At 50.6% G+C, this 15,327-nt stretch overlaps 2 protein-coding genes across 4 annotated transcripts in view; one reads left to right on the top strand and one right to left on the bottom strand.

Moving 5' to 3' along the window:
* The window catches only part of TADA3 (transcriptional adaptor 3), a 12,600-nt gene extending 1,314 nt beyond the window's left edge, over positions 1-11,286 (bottom strand). Inside the window, exons 1-9 of one of the 3 annotated variants that reach the window (XM_007451531.1) lie at positions 10,647-10,868; positions 10,470-10,527; positions 7,591-7,823; positions 5,994-6,244; positions 5,769-5,874; positions 4,140-4,281; positions 3,945-4,048; positions 2,622-2,731; positions 1,612-1,797 (exon numbers count right to left, since the gene is read on the bottom strand). In XM_007451531.1, the coding sequence (XP_007451593.1) occupies positions 1,612-1,797; positions 2,622-2,731; positions 3,945-4,048; positions 4,140-4,281; positions 5,769-5,874; positions 5,994-6,244; positions 7,591-7,797 (1,106 nt within the window). In that variant the 5' untranslated portion in view covers positions 7,798-7,823; positions 10,470-10,527; positions 10,647-10,868. Of the gene's footprint in view, positions 1-1,611; positions 1,798-2,621; positions 2,732-3,944; positions 4,049-4,139; positions 4,282-5,768; positions 5,875-5,993; positions 6,245-7,590; positions 7,824-8,534; positions 8,593-8,983; positions 9,101-10,469 lie in introns of those variants that run through there. The other 2 variants (XM_007451529.1, XM_007451530.1) reach the window with 2 other exon arrangements.
* ARPC4 (actin related protein 2/3 complex subunit 4) overlaps positions 9,481-15,327 on the top strand; it is an 11,659-nt gene continuing 5,812 nt past the window's right edge. The window contains 4 exon segments of the mRNA XM_007451528.1: positions 9,481-9,496; positions 13,877-13,995; positions 15,271-15,325; position 15,327. The exon segment at position 15,327 is cut by the window's right edge and continues 62 nt beyond it. Coding sequence (XP_007451590.1) covers positions 9,494-9,496; positions 13,877-13,995; positions 15,271-15,325; position 15,327 — 178 coding nt within the window. The 5' untranslated portion in view covers positions 9,481-9,493.

Raw genomic sequence — 15,327 nt, forward strand, 5'->3', positions numbered from 1 at the left:
TGTGGGATCTTCCCGGACCGGGGCACGAACCCGTGTCCCCTGCATTGGCAGGCGGACTCTCAACCACTGCGCCACCAGGGAAGCCCATGAAATAAATTAAAAAAAAAAAAAAAAAAGTGTTCTGGTGCCAGCAGAAGACCTGCTTTTACTTCAGCAACCAAATTCCAGAGCAACCTAAGGGTCTAGACAGCCTGAGGTCTACAGGAGGTGAGTGAGATACCAAACTGACCCCTCCGAATGGAACCTGACCTATAAATTCAATTCATGGTGGAGCTGGAAGGTCAGTGAGAGATCTATCTAGTCCAACCTGTTTTCAGAAGGGAGGCCCTGCAGCTACCCATGCAGGGCTGAGGGCTACACGCTGGCCTTCTGATAGCCAAGCTAGTTCCTTCACTGCCCATTACTTCTGTAGCTGCACATCCCCACTTCTCGCTCTCTCTCCCGTCCCCCTCCCTTCCTCAGTACTCTTTCATCTGTATTTTCCTCTTCTAGCCCTTGAAAGGGAACTAGAAAGAGGCTCTGGATTCAGTCTTGGGCTCCAGTCACAGCTTAGCTGTTTACTGGCTGTGTCACCTTCAGCAGAGTGCTCATTTCACTGGGCCTTTATTTCCTTATTTGGTAAACAGGGAAAACTACCACCTACTCCCTGGGCTATAGCAGAGATTAAGTAAGAGGGTGTACAGAAAGCCCCTGGTGCGCGGTAGGCACTCAGTACACCCTCGTCCTCAAACACCCTAGCAGCTTGCCAGCAACTTCTCCTTCTAATGACGCACATCTTTACCAGCCACTCACGTGGTGACTGCAAGCCCTTTGCCCTGCCTCTCTTCCTAACCCAGCACAACGTCTAAGAGATGGGCAGAGGTGGCCAAACGAACGAGCGTGCCCTGCTCTGCTGGGGCTCTGTGAGGCGGAGACACGGCACCTGCCTACGAGGAGCAAGGGGACTAAGTTGGGCTGCTTCTCTATCTTCCCAATAAAAGGGTAGCCACTACCATGATCTCCCTACACATACCACCTGCACCCTTGTTGTGAGGAGTGCAGGGCAAGATGAATGGGAATGAATAGAAAATGAATGACATCGCACTAAAACACCAGTCAGTTCCTGGTGAGGGGCTGGTAGTAATCACAGATGCTCAAGAAAATGTTAACAGTTGATAAACTGAGGTGGAGAGTATACTGGTGTTTACTGTACTACTCCGTCAGATTTTCTGTGTGTATGAAATTTTTCACAATAAAACTCTGGGGGAAAAAGAAAGTAAGCATGGAAAGACTTAAAAATAAGCCACACGACAATGCGAATATAGTTAACACCACTGAACCGTACACTTGAAAATGGTTCAGAGGGTAAATTTTGTGTTATTTGTTGTTACCACAATTAGAAGTGAATAAACAAGTCACAGATGCCTGAGCTCTAGCCTGTGGAATGAGAATCTGTTTGAGACAAAACCAGTGGGGTGGTGCCCGGCACTGACATTTTTTTCAAAGCCCTCCGGGTGATTTAGAGGCTCTGCCGAGAGTTTGGAAAGCCTGTCGTAAAGCTCCCGGAAGGTCACCAGCATGGCCAGGGCCTCGCTGGCCACGCCCTGGCCCAGGCATCCTGTTCACACTCACCTCAGCAGGTCGTGCTTCTTGGTGCGGTTGTGGGCACTGAGCGCTTTCAGCTCGGCCTGCCGTTTGCGCAGCTCCGCCAGAACTTCGTCCTCCGAGTCCTCTGCAGGGCGGTCCTCAGATTCCAGCAGGCCCTGGGCGATCAGCTCCTCCTTGATGCGGCTCTCCAGGGACTTGGTATGCGGCACACTGCAGGCAAAGGCAGTGCTCAGCTCAAGGGCCAGCCTGCAAGGGGGACCGCTCTGAGGTGCCCAAGGTTAGTGAACACCTTCCTTTCTCTTTGGGCACCGCCTCTCTTATCTATCTACACATACAAATATAGAGACAGACACATCTGGTCTTGTTGTAAACATACGCAACAAATATCGATATGCTATGTAATATAAAATACAGAAAAACCTACAATGCTAACGACCCAAAGAGAATCACTATCTTTTTATCTGTTACTATTATATATGTTACCATCTTCTTACCATACGTTACGTTATATACATAAATGTATTTTATGTTCTTATATAAATACTATATGTATTCCAGATTTTATTACATATTATTCCCACTTTATTAATGTATTATTTTAGCTTTCCCCCGCCATGTACCAACATTTAAATATAGCTTAAGTAAAAATAGGATCATATTGTCTGTATTGTGCTACAACTGACAGTTTCCACTTGTCACTCTATTGTTTACATCTTTGCGTGTCAGTTAACTATATTTCTCTAATACGATTAATAGTTGCAAGTTATTTCATCATATGGAGCTATGACAATTTAGCCAACCAGTATCCTCCAGGTGGACATTTAGGTTGTTTATAGTAAGAACAGGGCCATGATGAAAACCCTGTACTAAGCCTGTGCACTGGAAATCCTGGCCCAGCACGCACATCTGACTTCTATTGGTCTTTATCAAAATGTCCTCAGTCTCTCTATTAGTGAAGACCACCCATGCTGGGTTGGACAAAAGTCAACAGAAGCAGAGGCCAGACTGTGAGGCGTGGACAGGATGTCACTCACCTGAAGGGTTTGTTCTGATTGCGGGGAGAGGTGCTTGCCCCGTCAGCCCCTGATTCTTTTCCAGACATGTCCGGAATAGGAGAGTCCTCCATGGGGGAAATAATATTTTCCTAGAAGAGCACAGAAATGGATGGATGGAGAAAGAGCTGTAGTATTACCATCTTCCTGCCCCGCTATGACCTACACGGACAGTCTTCACATACCAGAAATATCTTTTTATTTTTCTCATCCCACCCTCTGTGGGAAGTCTTCCCAAACCGACTCTAAATAACTTTGATCATTTAAAAAATTCTTTATTTTGTACTGATACCAAAAGAAGGGAGCACAGAAGAGTGACGGTAACACTCAACAATGGTAATGAGAAGAGCTAAGGTATATTAACCGTCTGCAATGCACCAGGCGCTGCGCTAAGCATGCTGCGGCAGAGGCTGCCAGCTGTCCAAAAGCCATTCTTGCCTTTCTTCCACAGTAGCTGGGCTTATGGCTGCCCAGATACACCACACTTCCCAGCCTCCCCTGCAGTCAGGGGTGGTCATCTGACAAACTCTCTCCAGTGGAAAGTGATTAGAAGAGCTAAGAGCCACAGCTGGCCACAGCCTTCACACACTCCTCCTTGCTCTTTTTCTGTGGGCTTGGAGTGGCAATCACACTTGGAGTGACCTTGTGCAGAGTGCATGTTTAAGACAGCAAAGCCAGCATACATGGGGTCCCCGTCTGATGGTGTGGAACGGAGATGTCCCCCTACCCCCACCTCAGCCAACCTGGAACGTGTGCCCAGAAATACGTGGGAGAGAAAGACGCTATCGTGTTTGAGACAGCCAGGAAACTGAGGCTCAAGAGGTGAAGAGATATGCCTAAGGGCAGCCAGCAGGCATAAAGAAAGGGACCCTGAACCTGGGGTTTGAGTCCTGCTTCTATGTATTAGCTGTGTGACCTCAAGCAAACAGTTCCCTTTTTTGAGCCTCGACCTTGTTGGGTGTTAACGTGGGGTTAACCACTGTCTTTGCCTCTAACGAGAGGATGTGTAGAAAGCCCCTTGCACGGGGCCTTTAGCCAACGCTCAGCAAAAGTAACTGTGGAGTAGCGGCTACCTTGGGGGGAGGTTAAAAACTGGGAGGGGCGTGAGAGGGCCTTCAAGAATCCTGATAATGTTTTCTTTTGTGGTCCTGGGGCTACCTGTACAAGTGTGCTCATTTGTGAAAACTGATCAAGCTGTACATTATGATCTATGTGCCTTTCTAAATGTATAATGTACAATAAACAATAAAAATTAAACACTGAAACAGAGTGAATACAGTTCTTGTTTTGGGTTGGGGTGCTCACCTCCACCAAAGCCTGCAGGAGTCGCTGCGTCAGGGCACCAAAGGGGCACCCGTCTTCCGGCTGCTCGTGCTGGGCCTCCGACTTCTTCAGCAGGGCATCCACATCTGAATCGGGCAGAGAAGGGGTGGACAGGTGTGCTGAAGTGCTAGGAACTCAAGTCCTGGCCTGGGGTGGGCAGGGAGGTGAGGGGCCTACCTTTCGTGTCCAGTTCAGTCAGTGGCCCCATGAGGCCTTTCTTCTTGTCGGCCACGGCTGCTGCCCGGGCCCCGTCCTTCTGCTCCTCCAGCAGGTCCTCCTGTGCCCAGCGCTGGGAGTAGTGCTTCCCCAGGGGCGGGATCTGTGGGAGACATCCCATCCGGTCCCAAAGCAGTAAATACAGGCCAGTCGTGCCTGGGGTGTCAGGGGCTCTCTGCGTGCTTGGGACTGCCAACAGGCTCTTCGTTCATCCCTCGTTGCTTCATTTACCTGTTTTCCCAAGTACCTAGCCCAGGGCCAAGGCCTGAGCCTGGTACAGGTGAGAAGAGATAAAGGAGATAAAATCTCTACACTCACAGTCTAGTAAGGAAGCCAGGTACGTACGGAACTGAAACACACAGATGGCAATACAGAACAATTTCCAAGATGTAAGGTGCAGAATGGTGCGTGTACATGGACCTTTTCCGTTGACAGCTGTTATCTCTAGAGAGAACTATAGATCCTAGGATCAGAAGTGAGAGGAAAATATCTTTTGCATTGCTTGAACTTGTTACTGCCTGTATGGATTACCTTTTCAGATAAATTTTTAAGAAATTCAGACAAGTGAAGTGACAGAGGTAGGTCAAGGTGCTGTGGCAGCACACAAGACCGACCAACCTTCTGCTGGGGAATCTGCAAAGCCATTTTGGTGGTGGTAACATGCAATCAGGGGCTCGAAGGGTGTTAAGTTTGCCAGGGGGAGAAGGGCATGTGCAGAGGCCCAGAGACCAGCAAGGACCCTGGAGTGAGGGCAAGGTGCTTGGGGGGGCTGATAAATACAGCAGTGGAGAGGGAGTGTGGCCAGGGAAACTGGAGAGGGGCACTGGGGCTGTGCCAAGGACTGAGACGCTTGGACTTGATTCTGTAGGTAACGGGAGCCAGGGGAGGCCATGTCATGAGCACATCCGATCATGACAGCTGAGCTATGGGAGAATTCTCCACCAACACTTTTCTGTATTTTCTACATTTTCTTTAATGGAACCTTTTTTATTTTCATCATAAAAAAATTTTTTTATATATTAAAAAAAAAAAGAATCCCCCCTAGAGCAGCAGTCCCCAAGCTTTTTGGCACCAGGACCGGTTTCATGGAAGACAGTTTTTCCCTGGACCAGGGTGGGGGGCAGCGGGGGGTGGCTCAGGCGGTGACGTCAGCAATGGGGGAGCGGCAGATGAAGCTTCGCTCGCCCACCGCTCACCTCCTGCTGTGCAGCCCAGTTCCTAACTGGCTGCGGCCCGCTACTGGTCTGCGGCCCCGGGGTTGGGGACCCCTGCTCTAGAGGGAAGAAAGTGTTAAGAGGCTGTTAAGGTAAAAGCTGATGAAGGCTTGAGCCAAAGCAGAGGGGATGGCGATGAGAGAAAAAGGGAGGATCTCACTGAAGAAGATGCCTTAGGACGTGGTGACCATTTGGATGGAGTAGAAGGGAGGAAGCTGAGAGTTAGAACTTGGATGTCTGGGTGGGTTAATGGAACAGACAGGAGGCTAGGCAGGGCAGGGAAGGAAGATGATGTACAGCACTGCGATCTCTGATTCTAAGGCACCTCTGAGCCTTCTTGTTCTCCATCACGTCTATCTAGGCCTGGGGTCTCTACCTTGTAATGTTCAGCCTCATCTTCTGGGGGTTTCAGTAGCTCCTCTAGCGTGCGCACCTCCTCACTGGTGATATCGGCACAGTAGGGCTCCACTGAAGCCCAGAATCTACAGAGAGAAGCAAAGCCTGACGGGGTGCCCCCTGCCCCACCAGCCTAACCCCCCGGCCCTTCAAGAGCCTCCAATACCCAAATCCCAAGGCCCATTTATGTCCCCTGGCCCAGAACCTGTTGGGGGCGTCATTCTTGGGGATACGTGGCACATCAATTGGGTCATCAGTGAATTCATATTCCTGGATCTTGGGCTGAAGGTTTTTGGATTTGGGTCGCCCAGGGCCAGGGCCCGGCCCATGTCCCGCCTTCCCTTCCAGTTTCTGCTTCTTGGGCTTCCCATGTTTGGGGGGAGCACCAAGCTCATGGTCTCGACCCAGCTTCAGGAATCGTCGGTCACCTTTCTTATCCTGCCAGTCGGTGAGGATCTGAAATTCACAGAGACTGTCACTGAGGGGGAGAAGGGAAGACACAGGACAAGGATCTAGAACTCAAGAAGGCGCCAAATCTCTCCCCCTCCCCTTTTTATCTAGCAAATGCCTACTGATCCTGCAAAACTCAGCTCCTTTTCTGTGCCCATCTCACAGGATTTTATTCATATATTTCTCATCATTCCATTCACTTGTTTGTCTGTATTGATTCACCTCTGTAGCACCCAAGCTGGTCACACAGCATTAGGCAGTTCAAACAAGTAGATCACATCTCAGTGCACATTAGCCCTAGGAAAATATGCTGGTGGTAACTTTCTGGTGGAAGCAAGCATGCCTCCCAGCAAACCTTTACTTCAAATGTCACCACAACTGGGAAGCCTTTTCTGAATCAGTTATCCAGCTTCTTAGATGCTAAAATACAACTGATTGAGCCGCAGCCCCGCTCAAAAAGCTTCAGTGGATTCCCAGGGACCACAAGTTAATTTTATTCATCTTCTGAAGTCCAGTTAAAATGGCATCTTCTCCCTCTATGAGTATCTGGTACTTTGTACCTCCACTGTAGGCCCAATCATGTTGTTTGGTCATAACTAGAATAAACAGAGTACTTTGTCTCTTCAAGAAGATTATAAGCTATTGGAGACCAGGAAGTTCATCTTAACCATCTCTGGTCCCCGGGATCTGGCATAGCACCTGGCACCCAGGGCTCAGAGAATATTTATGCCATAAATAGAAACAATGAGAGTCATACCAGTAAATAATGTTTGACATGCTTATTTAGTGTGAGACGTGGGCTGAGCCTTTGCAAAAAGTCTTTCTTTTAATTCTCACAAAAGCTCTGAGGTAGCTCCTATTATCCAGCCCACTTGGCAGATGGAGAACTGATCCTCAGAGGCAGGAGGTAACTTTTGCCAGCGCTGGAATTTAGCATTGGCAATAGCAACACTAGCAAGCGCTTAGGTCAGGATTCAAATCCAGGCCTCCCCATTCCAGTTCCCCCAGTACTCCTAACCACAACAGCACTTCTCCTGGTACTTGTCTGACCTCCCCTTCCCTTTAGCTGGCAAACTCCCCAAAGGCCAGAACTGTCCTAATTACCTCTCTCCAGTGACTAGCACAGGACCCAGAACATTGTGGGGAGTGAGGGTCCCTACTTGCTTAGTGAATCAGAAATCTCGCAGTGTATGAGGATCATGCACATTCTTCCATATTTTCCATGTCACGCAAGCCCAGTTTGGGTCTCTCTCTTCCCCACTAAGCTCCTGTAACCCAGGTCTCAGCAGATGAGGCTACCCCATAACTTGTCACAGTCCATCCCTGGTGATGTACCCTCTGTGGGGTATCACCTGGGTTTCGGCCTCAAGCACCCGCAAGCGTCGGCTGGCAGAAGAAAGCAGGGTCTCAAGCTCCAGCTGCAGAGTGTCCAGCTCCTCGATACCGATGCCATCATCCTCAGAGCGGGCCAACACTGCTGTGTAGCGGGGACAGACCTTCAGGTGGTCCACAGACTTGAAGTCGTGGAACTGCAAGGGGCAGTCCTTCAGCTCACTCATGGCCCAGGATAGGGGACGCTGTGGAGCTGGAGAGGAAAGGACCACTGATGGGGGGTGGGGGGAAGTGGCACAAGAAAAGCCCAAGGGCTCCTTCCATCCAGGAGAAAGTCAGGCTTCAGTAACCTATTGACAAGGTTGATGGCACAACTCCTACTCGTAGAGCACCTACTGTGTGCCAAGTGAGGTGCAGACACATTACTGGCTTCTCATTGAATTCTTCACCCAGCCCCATGAGCAGGGACCATGCTCATCTCCATTTTACAGATGAGGAAACTGAGACTCTGTAAGTGTGGGTTCATGTCCAAGCTTACCAACATGCAATTTGAATCCAGATAGTTTTGAGTCTGTGCCCCTATCTGCCACGGTATACTACACTTGTCTTCCTGATGCGCTTACCTGCAGTTCCACTCTTCCTGAATTCTGCAAAGCCCCAGAGTTCCAAGCATCGCATACTTATTATCTTAATGTTCTTTGTGCCTCCCAGCCTCTCCTTGTCTCACCTCTCCCCACCTCTGCCCCTTCTCTTTGCCCCGGATAGTAAAATATGTGGGCTGGCAAGCCATATATATCTGGATTCAAGCCCAGGCTTGACCAATCTCTCTATATGTAGCCGTGAACATGTTGATTAACTCTCCTGAGTCTCGGTTTTTCCATCCGTAAAATAGGACAAAAGAAGCCTGAGTCTGTTTCCCCATAATTAGTCTGAATCTGTAAAATGGGGTAACAATAGTACCTACCTCCCAGGGATGTTCTGAGGATTAAGAGATGATGCCCGTCAAGAGCTCAGTTCAGTGCCTGGCACAGAAAAAGTGGGGCTGGTTAATGGCTGGCCCCACCCATGTATCGCCCCAATGTCTCGCCTTTAGGGTCCCAGTCCTCTAAGAACACCCTACCGCGGCCTCCGCCCCCTCTACCTCCTCCCTGCTGCCTCCCACGGCCCCGCGGCCACGGGAGGGGGCGGGGAGTTCCGGTCGGTGCGAGCAACCGCCCCGGAACTGGCTATGTGCGGTGCCCCTGCAGTTGACGCGGGGGCGGAAAGACGCGAGGACGGAAAGACGCGAGGACGGAAAGACGCGAGGACGGAAAGACGCGAGGGCCAGACCCTGTGTCTTTCGGAGGATGGAGGTTTGCGGGCAGCAAGCGAGCCCGCTGCAGGTGGGGTGGAGAGGGTATGCCTCGCGCGGACCCTAGGGAACAGCCCGGCGCCGGGGGGCGGGGCTCGGCGGCCGGGTTCTCTGCCGGGCAGTTAGTCCCGTCGAGCCCCAAAGGCTGCAGGTAGGAGGGGCCCGGAGAAAGGATGGGGGCGCAGAACCGGAAGGATCGAAGGGCTCCTCCGCCTCGCCGTGTCCTAATATGGTGCCCAACCTGAGGCCGGGCTGCACCATTGCTTGACTATGAGGGAAGAAGGCGGCAAAGACGACAAGACGGCCAGAGTCGCAAGCAAGAGCTCCATGGGTAACGGGAGAAGCTTGAGTAGTGACTCTACACTTCAGGAGCCTAAAACTACCAAGACAGTCCTAGGGGGAAAACTTCCTAGGGGCCAAATGTTCTTAGCCTCCTTCTCCCCCGCTCGGAGCGTTGATGGTACAGTCCAGACGTCCGGGCGGAGACTGCGGCTGCGCTTCTCGCGAAAGAGAAGGCGGCGCGGGACTGGCCACTTCCGCACTTCCGCTTTCCGGCCCAGCCAGCGCCCGCGATGGTGAGAGACGGGCCCCGGGCCCGGGCCCCCCGCTGTTCTGTCTCAGGGATCTGGGTCTGGGGAGATGCGGCTTTGCAGCGGAGAGGCCTTGGGCCGAGGGATGCAGGGGGTGGGGGGGCACCCTGAGGCTGGGAGAAAGAGGGCGGGGCGGGGCCGAGGGGAGGAAGGGGGGAGGGGGGGGCGCTCTTACAAGAAGCAGGCCTTGCGGGCAAGGGGCAGTCCTTCAGCTCACTCATGGCCCAGGATAGGGGACGCTGTGGAGCTGGAGAGGAAAGGACCACTGATGGGGGGTGGGGGGAAGTGGCACAAGAAAAGCCCAAGGGCTCCTTCCATCCAGGAGAAAGTCAGGCTTCAGTAACCTATTGACAAGGTTGATGGCACAACTCCTACTCGTAGAGCACCTACTGTGTGCCAAGTGAGGTGCAGACACATTACTGGCTTCTCATTGAATTCTTCACCCAGCCCCATGAGCAGGGACCATGCTCATCTCCATTTTACAGATGAGGAAACTGAGACTCTGTAAGTGTGGGTTCATGTCCAAGCTTACCAACATGCAATTTGAATCCAGATAGTTTTGAGTCTGTGCCCCTATCTGCCACGGTATACTACACTTGTCTTCCTGATGCGCTTACCTGCAGTTCCACTCTTCCTGAATTCTGCAAAGCCCCAGAGTTCCAAGCATCGCATACTTATTATCTTAATGTTCTTTGTGCCTCCCAGCCTCTCCTTGTCTCACCTCTCCCCACCTCTGCCCCTTCTCTTTGCCCCGGATAGTAAAATATGTGGGCTGGCAAGCCATATATATCTGGATTCAAGCCCAGGCTTGACCAATCTCTCTATATGTAGCCGTGAACATGTTGATTAACTCTCCTGAGTCTCGGTTTTTCCATCCGTAAAATAGGACAAAAGAAGCCTGAGTCTGTTTCCCCATAATTAGTCTGAATCTGTAAAATGGGGTAACAATAGTACCTACCTCCCAGGGATGTTCTGAGGATTAAGAGATGATGCCCGTCAAGAGCTCAGTTCAGTGCCTGGCACAGAAAAAGTGGGGCTGGTTAATGGCTGGCCCCACCCATGTATCGCCCCAATGTCTCGCCTTTAGGGTCCCAGTCCTCTAAGAACACCCTACCGCGGCCTCCGCCCCCTCTACCTCCTCCCTGCTGCCTCCCACGGCCCCGCGGCCACGGGAGGGGGCGGGGAGTTCCGGTCGGTGCGAGCAACCGCCCCGGAACTGGCTATGTGCGGTGCCCCTGCAGTTGACGCGGGGGCGGAAAGACGCGAGGGCGGAAAGACGCGAGGGCCAGACCCTGTGTCTTTCGGAGGATGGAGGTTTGCGGGCAGCAAGCGAGCCCGCTGCAGGTGGGGTGGAGAGGGTATGCCTCGCGCGGACCCTAGGGAACAGCCCGGCGCCGGGGGGCGGGGCTCGGCGGCCGGGTTCTCTGCCGGGCAGTTAGTCCCGTCGAGCCCCAAAGGCTGCAGGTAGGAGGGGCCCGGAGAAAGGATGGGGGCGCAGAACCGGAAGGATCGAAGGGCTCCTCCGCCTCGCCGTGTCCTAATATGGTGCCCAACCTGAGGCCGGGCTGCACCATTGCTTGACTATGAGGGAAGAAGGCGGCAAAGACGACAAGACGGCCAGAGTCGCAAGCAAGAGCTCCATGGGTAACGGGAGAAGCTTGAGTAGTGACTCTACACTTCAGGAGCCTAAAACTACCAAGACAGTCCTAGGGGGAAAACTTCCTAGGGGCCAAATGTTCTTAGCCTCCTTCTCCCCCGCTCGGAGCGTTGATGGTACAGTCCAGACGTCCGGGCGGAGACTGCGGCTGCGCTTCTCGCGAAAGAGAAGGCGGCGCGGGACTGGCCACTTCCGCACTTCCGCTTTCCGGCCCAGCCAGCGCCCGCGATGGTGAGAGACGGGCCCCGGGCCCGGGCCCCCCGCTGTTCTGTCTCAGGGATCTGGGTCTGGGGAGATGCGGCTTTGCAGCGGAGAGGCCTTGGGCCGAGGGATGCAGGGGGTGGGGGGGCACCCTGAGGCTGGGAGAAAGAGGGCGGGGCGGGGCCGAGGTGAGGAAGGGGCGAGCGGGGGACGCTCTTACAAGAAGCAGGCCTTGCGGCTGCATAGTCTGGTCTTTAAAGCAGGTGGGGGATACTGAGGCATGGAGGAAGCCGGAAGTGGGCTCTCCTAGGTTCGCGGTAGCGCCTCGAAGGCACGTAGTAAGCCTCAGCCCGTAGTAGGGCCACCTCCCCACCCAGAGTAGACCTTCACTAAATACACTCCCCTGTTCTCTCTTGCCCGCTGGACCCCACAGTTCTCTCAGGGAAGCTTCCACACTTGCTTATCCCACTCTTCATTTGCCCCAGCCTTGCCTCCTCACTGAAGGATCTCTTTTATGCTTCCTCTACGTAGACCCCTTCCTGGTCAGAGTCAACCGTATCAGCCTTACTGTAGAATATAAGCTCTCATACTGCTGACCCCTCCCTTCCAGGAAATCCTCTTGATAACTGTGGGTGTTCCTGGCAATTGAGACTTTGGCTCACTCCCTTCCCTTCTTTGCACTCTCTCTGGTGATACCTATTTAATGTACAGGTTTTCGTGACCATGTGATTTATGGTGACTCCTAAATCTACCTTCCTAGGTTCACCTGGGAAGGTTCTCTTTCAAGGTTCACCTGGATATCTTGAAGACACCTTGAAATTAGACCTCTGGATCAAAACTCATTTTCTCTCCCTAAACTTGCTCATCCTCTTGTGTTACTTATTCCGCCTTTGTGTCCTCTTATGTCAGCTAGAAAGCTGGGATATTCGTTTTTGTTTTAATTTAGGCCATGTCTCTTGATTTTTTAAACATCAAACTTGTTGAGATATTACACGAGAATGTGTCCGTTCTATTTTTGAAAGGGCAGGCACCACAGGGCTGGCCACCTAAAATGCACCTTTTTCAGATTTGCTGTCTGAATTTTGACAGAGATAATCTTGCTTGTCCTGCATTGCTCCAGGCCAAGCCCTCATTACCCTCCTTAAATAATCTTCTCTGCCTGCTCTCTCACTTCCCTCTCCAACAGTCCATTCTCCACAGAGTTGCCATGGAACTGTAGTCATGTAACTTCCTCCTCAGAAAGCCCCAGCAGTTCCTTGCCACTTTAAAAGAAGAGCTACACTCAGTAGCCTGGCATTTGAGATTCCCCATGAATCTCTAGGCTACCACTGCAGCCTCATCCATTGAATCTGAAATGCTTCCTGGCAACACTGTCCTCGTTACTACTTTTGGAACTCTGACTGCCCTTTTTGGTTATTCTGATCTTGCTTAAGTTATTTTTTCATTCATTCACGTATTCTACAGAAACTGAGTAAGACAGTGTATATGTAAGGTGCTGACTGAGCTAGGTGTAGGGTGTGTAAATTTGAATAAAATAGACATGGTCTGTTGACCATGGAGCTTACAGTTTAGTGAAGGAGAAAATTACTTTATTAACGATATATAAAGGGTGTGTCATTGTAAATTATAGTAAGTGCTATGAAGAGCGAAGTCAGGAAAGGCCTCTCTGAGGAAGGAGGAGGCCTTCCCTGAATAAGCCAAGATCTAAAGGGTGACTTAGGCAAAGAAGGGGGAGAAAAGCCAGCAGATAGATGGTTTGGCACGTGTGAAGGCCTGAGGTGAGAAAGAACTTGGCTAATACGAGGAACTGAAGACAGGCCGGTGTAGCTAGACGCCATTGCCTCTATTGGGAATATCATTCTACTTTTTATCGTTGTAAAGTGCTCCTAATCTTATTTCCATCTTCAAATCAAAACCAATTTCTTTTGCAAATAAAATTTGTAAATTTATTTTACATTTTACCCATTATATCATAGTTACTTTCGCTGTTTTCCTGACCTAGTTGAGCTGTTTTAAGGGTAGAGAAGGTCTTGATCATCTTTGAATTCCCAGCCCCTAGCGTGCCTGGCACACTGTAGATTTATACATTTGTTGGCTTAAAAGGTAGATTGAAGACAGTCATTCACCTGTATGCTTTTAGACCAGAGTTTCTCAACTTCAGCAGTATTTGGGGCTGAATAATTCTTTGTTGTGCGTTGTAGGATATTTAGCAGTATGCCTGACTTCTGTCTACTCAATGCCAGTAACCCCTACCCCACCCCAAGTTGTGAAAATGCAAAATGTCTTGACATTGCCAAATGTCCCCTGGCAGGCAAAATGGTCCCCTGTTGAGAACCACTGTTCTAAACCTAGAATGAAAGGCACCTTGAAGGCCTAGTCTGTGGTGTTTACTGTAGTATCTGAGAGTCAGGGACCCTGAGTACTGCCTGGCTCCTGTGTAGCTGGACTAGGGGACCAGTGGGTTTGGTGAGACAGATTCTGATCCTCTGTTGGCCTTTTTCCTACAGACTGCCACTCTCCGTCCCTACCTGAGTGCCGTGCGGGCCACACTGCAGGCTGCCCTCTGCCTGGAGAATTTCTCCTCCCAGGTGGTAGAACGACACAACAAGCCGGAAGTGGAAGTCAGGTAGGGAAGGAAAAGGGGTGGGGTTGATGGGTGCAGCACCCAGAGATGACTGTGTGCCGTGAACAGCTTCCATCCTGGAGTTGTCAGTACAACTACAGTTCACATGTTTTGTCTTGCTGCCAGATGAACAATGGTTCCCATTTTGAAGTTCAGAAAATAGGGTCAGTGGGTTGGCAGGACAAAACTCAGGGGAGAAGCTGCTCTGGAGTCAAGATTGCTTGACACAAGGTGTGACTTTTCAGTGTAGGGCCATTTGGGAATTATCTCCCATGGAGTTAGTGAGCCTCTGGTAGTTTAAGGAGTAGACTAAGAATTTAGTTACCTGAGATGCCATCTCTATTCTTTTCTAATTTAAAGATCAAGGATCCCTGCCCCGCCCACCCCCCACCCCCCATCCCCCCACCAAAGGGGGACTCTTCCGTTGTCTACTCCAAGTATTCCGTACTTGGGATTATTTTCTCTTACGTAATTTATGTTTTGTAAATAAACTATTCTTTTTCCCCTTTAAAATTTAATCTGGGACATATACAACTGAGATAAACAGTGTTACCACACTAAGTTGATATGATCTGAATTTAAGAAAACTCACAAGATGTTAGAATGTGTCCTGTTATGCTACTTAACATATATGGTTTCCAATAGGCATTTTTAAAGGATAATAGCTCCCAGATAGCACCACCATAGTTAACTACCAACCATCATCACAGGGATCCAGGGACATCAAAATGGGAGCTGAGCTGAGAGGGATCTTAATGTTGAACAAGTGAATCCTTCTGGATTGATCATTAAAGGAGGCCAGACTGTTCGATTTTAGCCTGTCCTTATCTCTAAGGCAGGCTCTCTCCTCATTCCCTAAACAGTGTATGGGTTTGCCTATAGTTATGAAAATAAGAGCTGTCATTTGTAAAGCTCCTGCAATGTGCCAGGCACACTGTTAGACCCCTGACCCTTTTTGATCTCTCTCAGTCCTCAGCAGTGAAATAGGAATCAGAGTCATTTTACAAATGAGGAAGTTGAGATTCCAACAGGGTAACTTGCCCAAGGAAAGTAACAGAGGAGGCTGGATTTCAAAACGTTTTCGCCCTGACTCCAGAGCCTGTGCTCTTTCTGCTGGAGAACATGCTTGCTGCCCCCATCTTGGAGCACCCCTGCTTGTGAGTCTCCTATTCCTTGGACTCTGTGGTCCCAGATAGTGATTCTAGGATCTGCCATGGGGTCTCCTTGACCATTCTGTTCTTTTATAGTACAGAGGCCTCTGTGATTTTGTGTTTTCAGGAGTAGCAAAGAGCTCCTGCTACAGCCTGTGACCATCAGCAGGGATGAGGAAGAAAA

Source organism: Lipotes vexillifer, unplaced genomic scaffold (genome assembly GCF_000442215.2).
Source record: "Lipotes vexillifer unplaced genomic scaffold, Lipotes_vexillifer_v1.1 scaffold261, whole genome shotgun sequence".
Taxonomy (NCBI): Eukaryota; Metazoa; Chordata; class Mammalia; order Artiodactyla; family Lipotidae; genus Lipotes; species Lipotes vexillifer.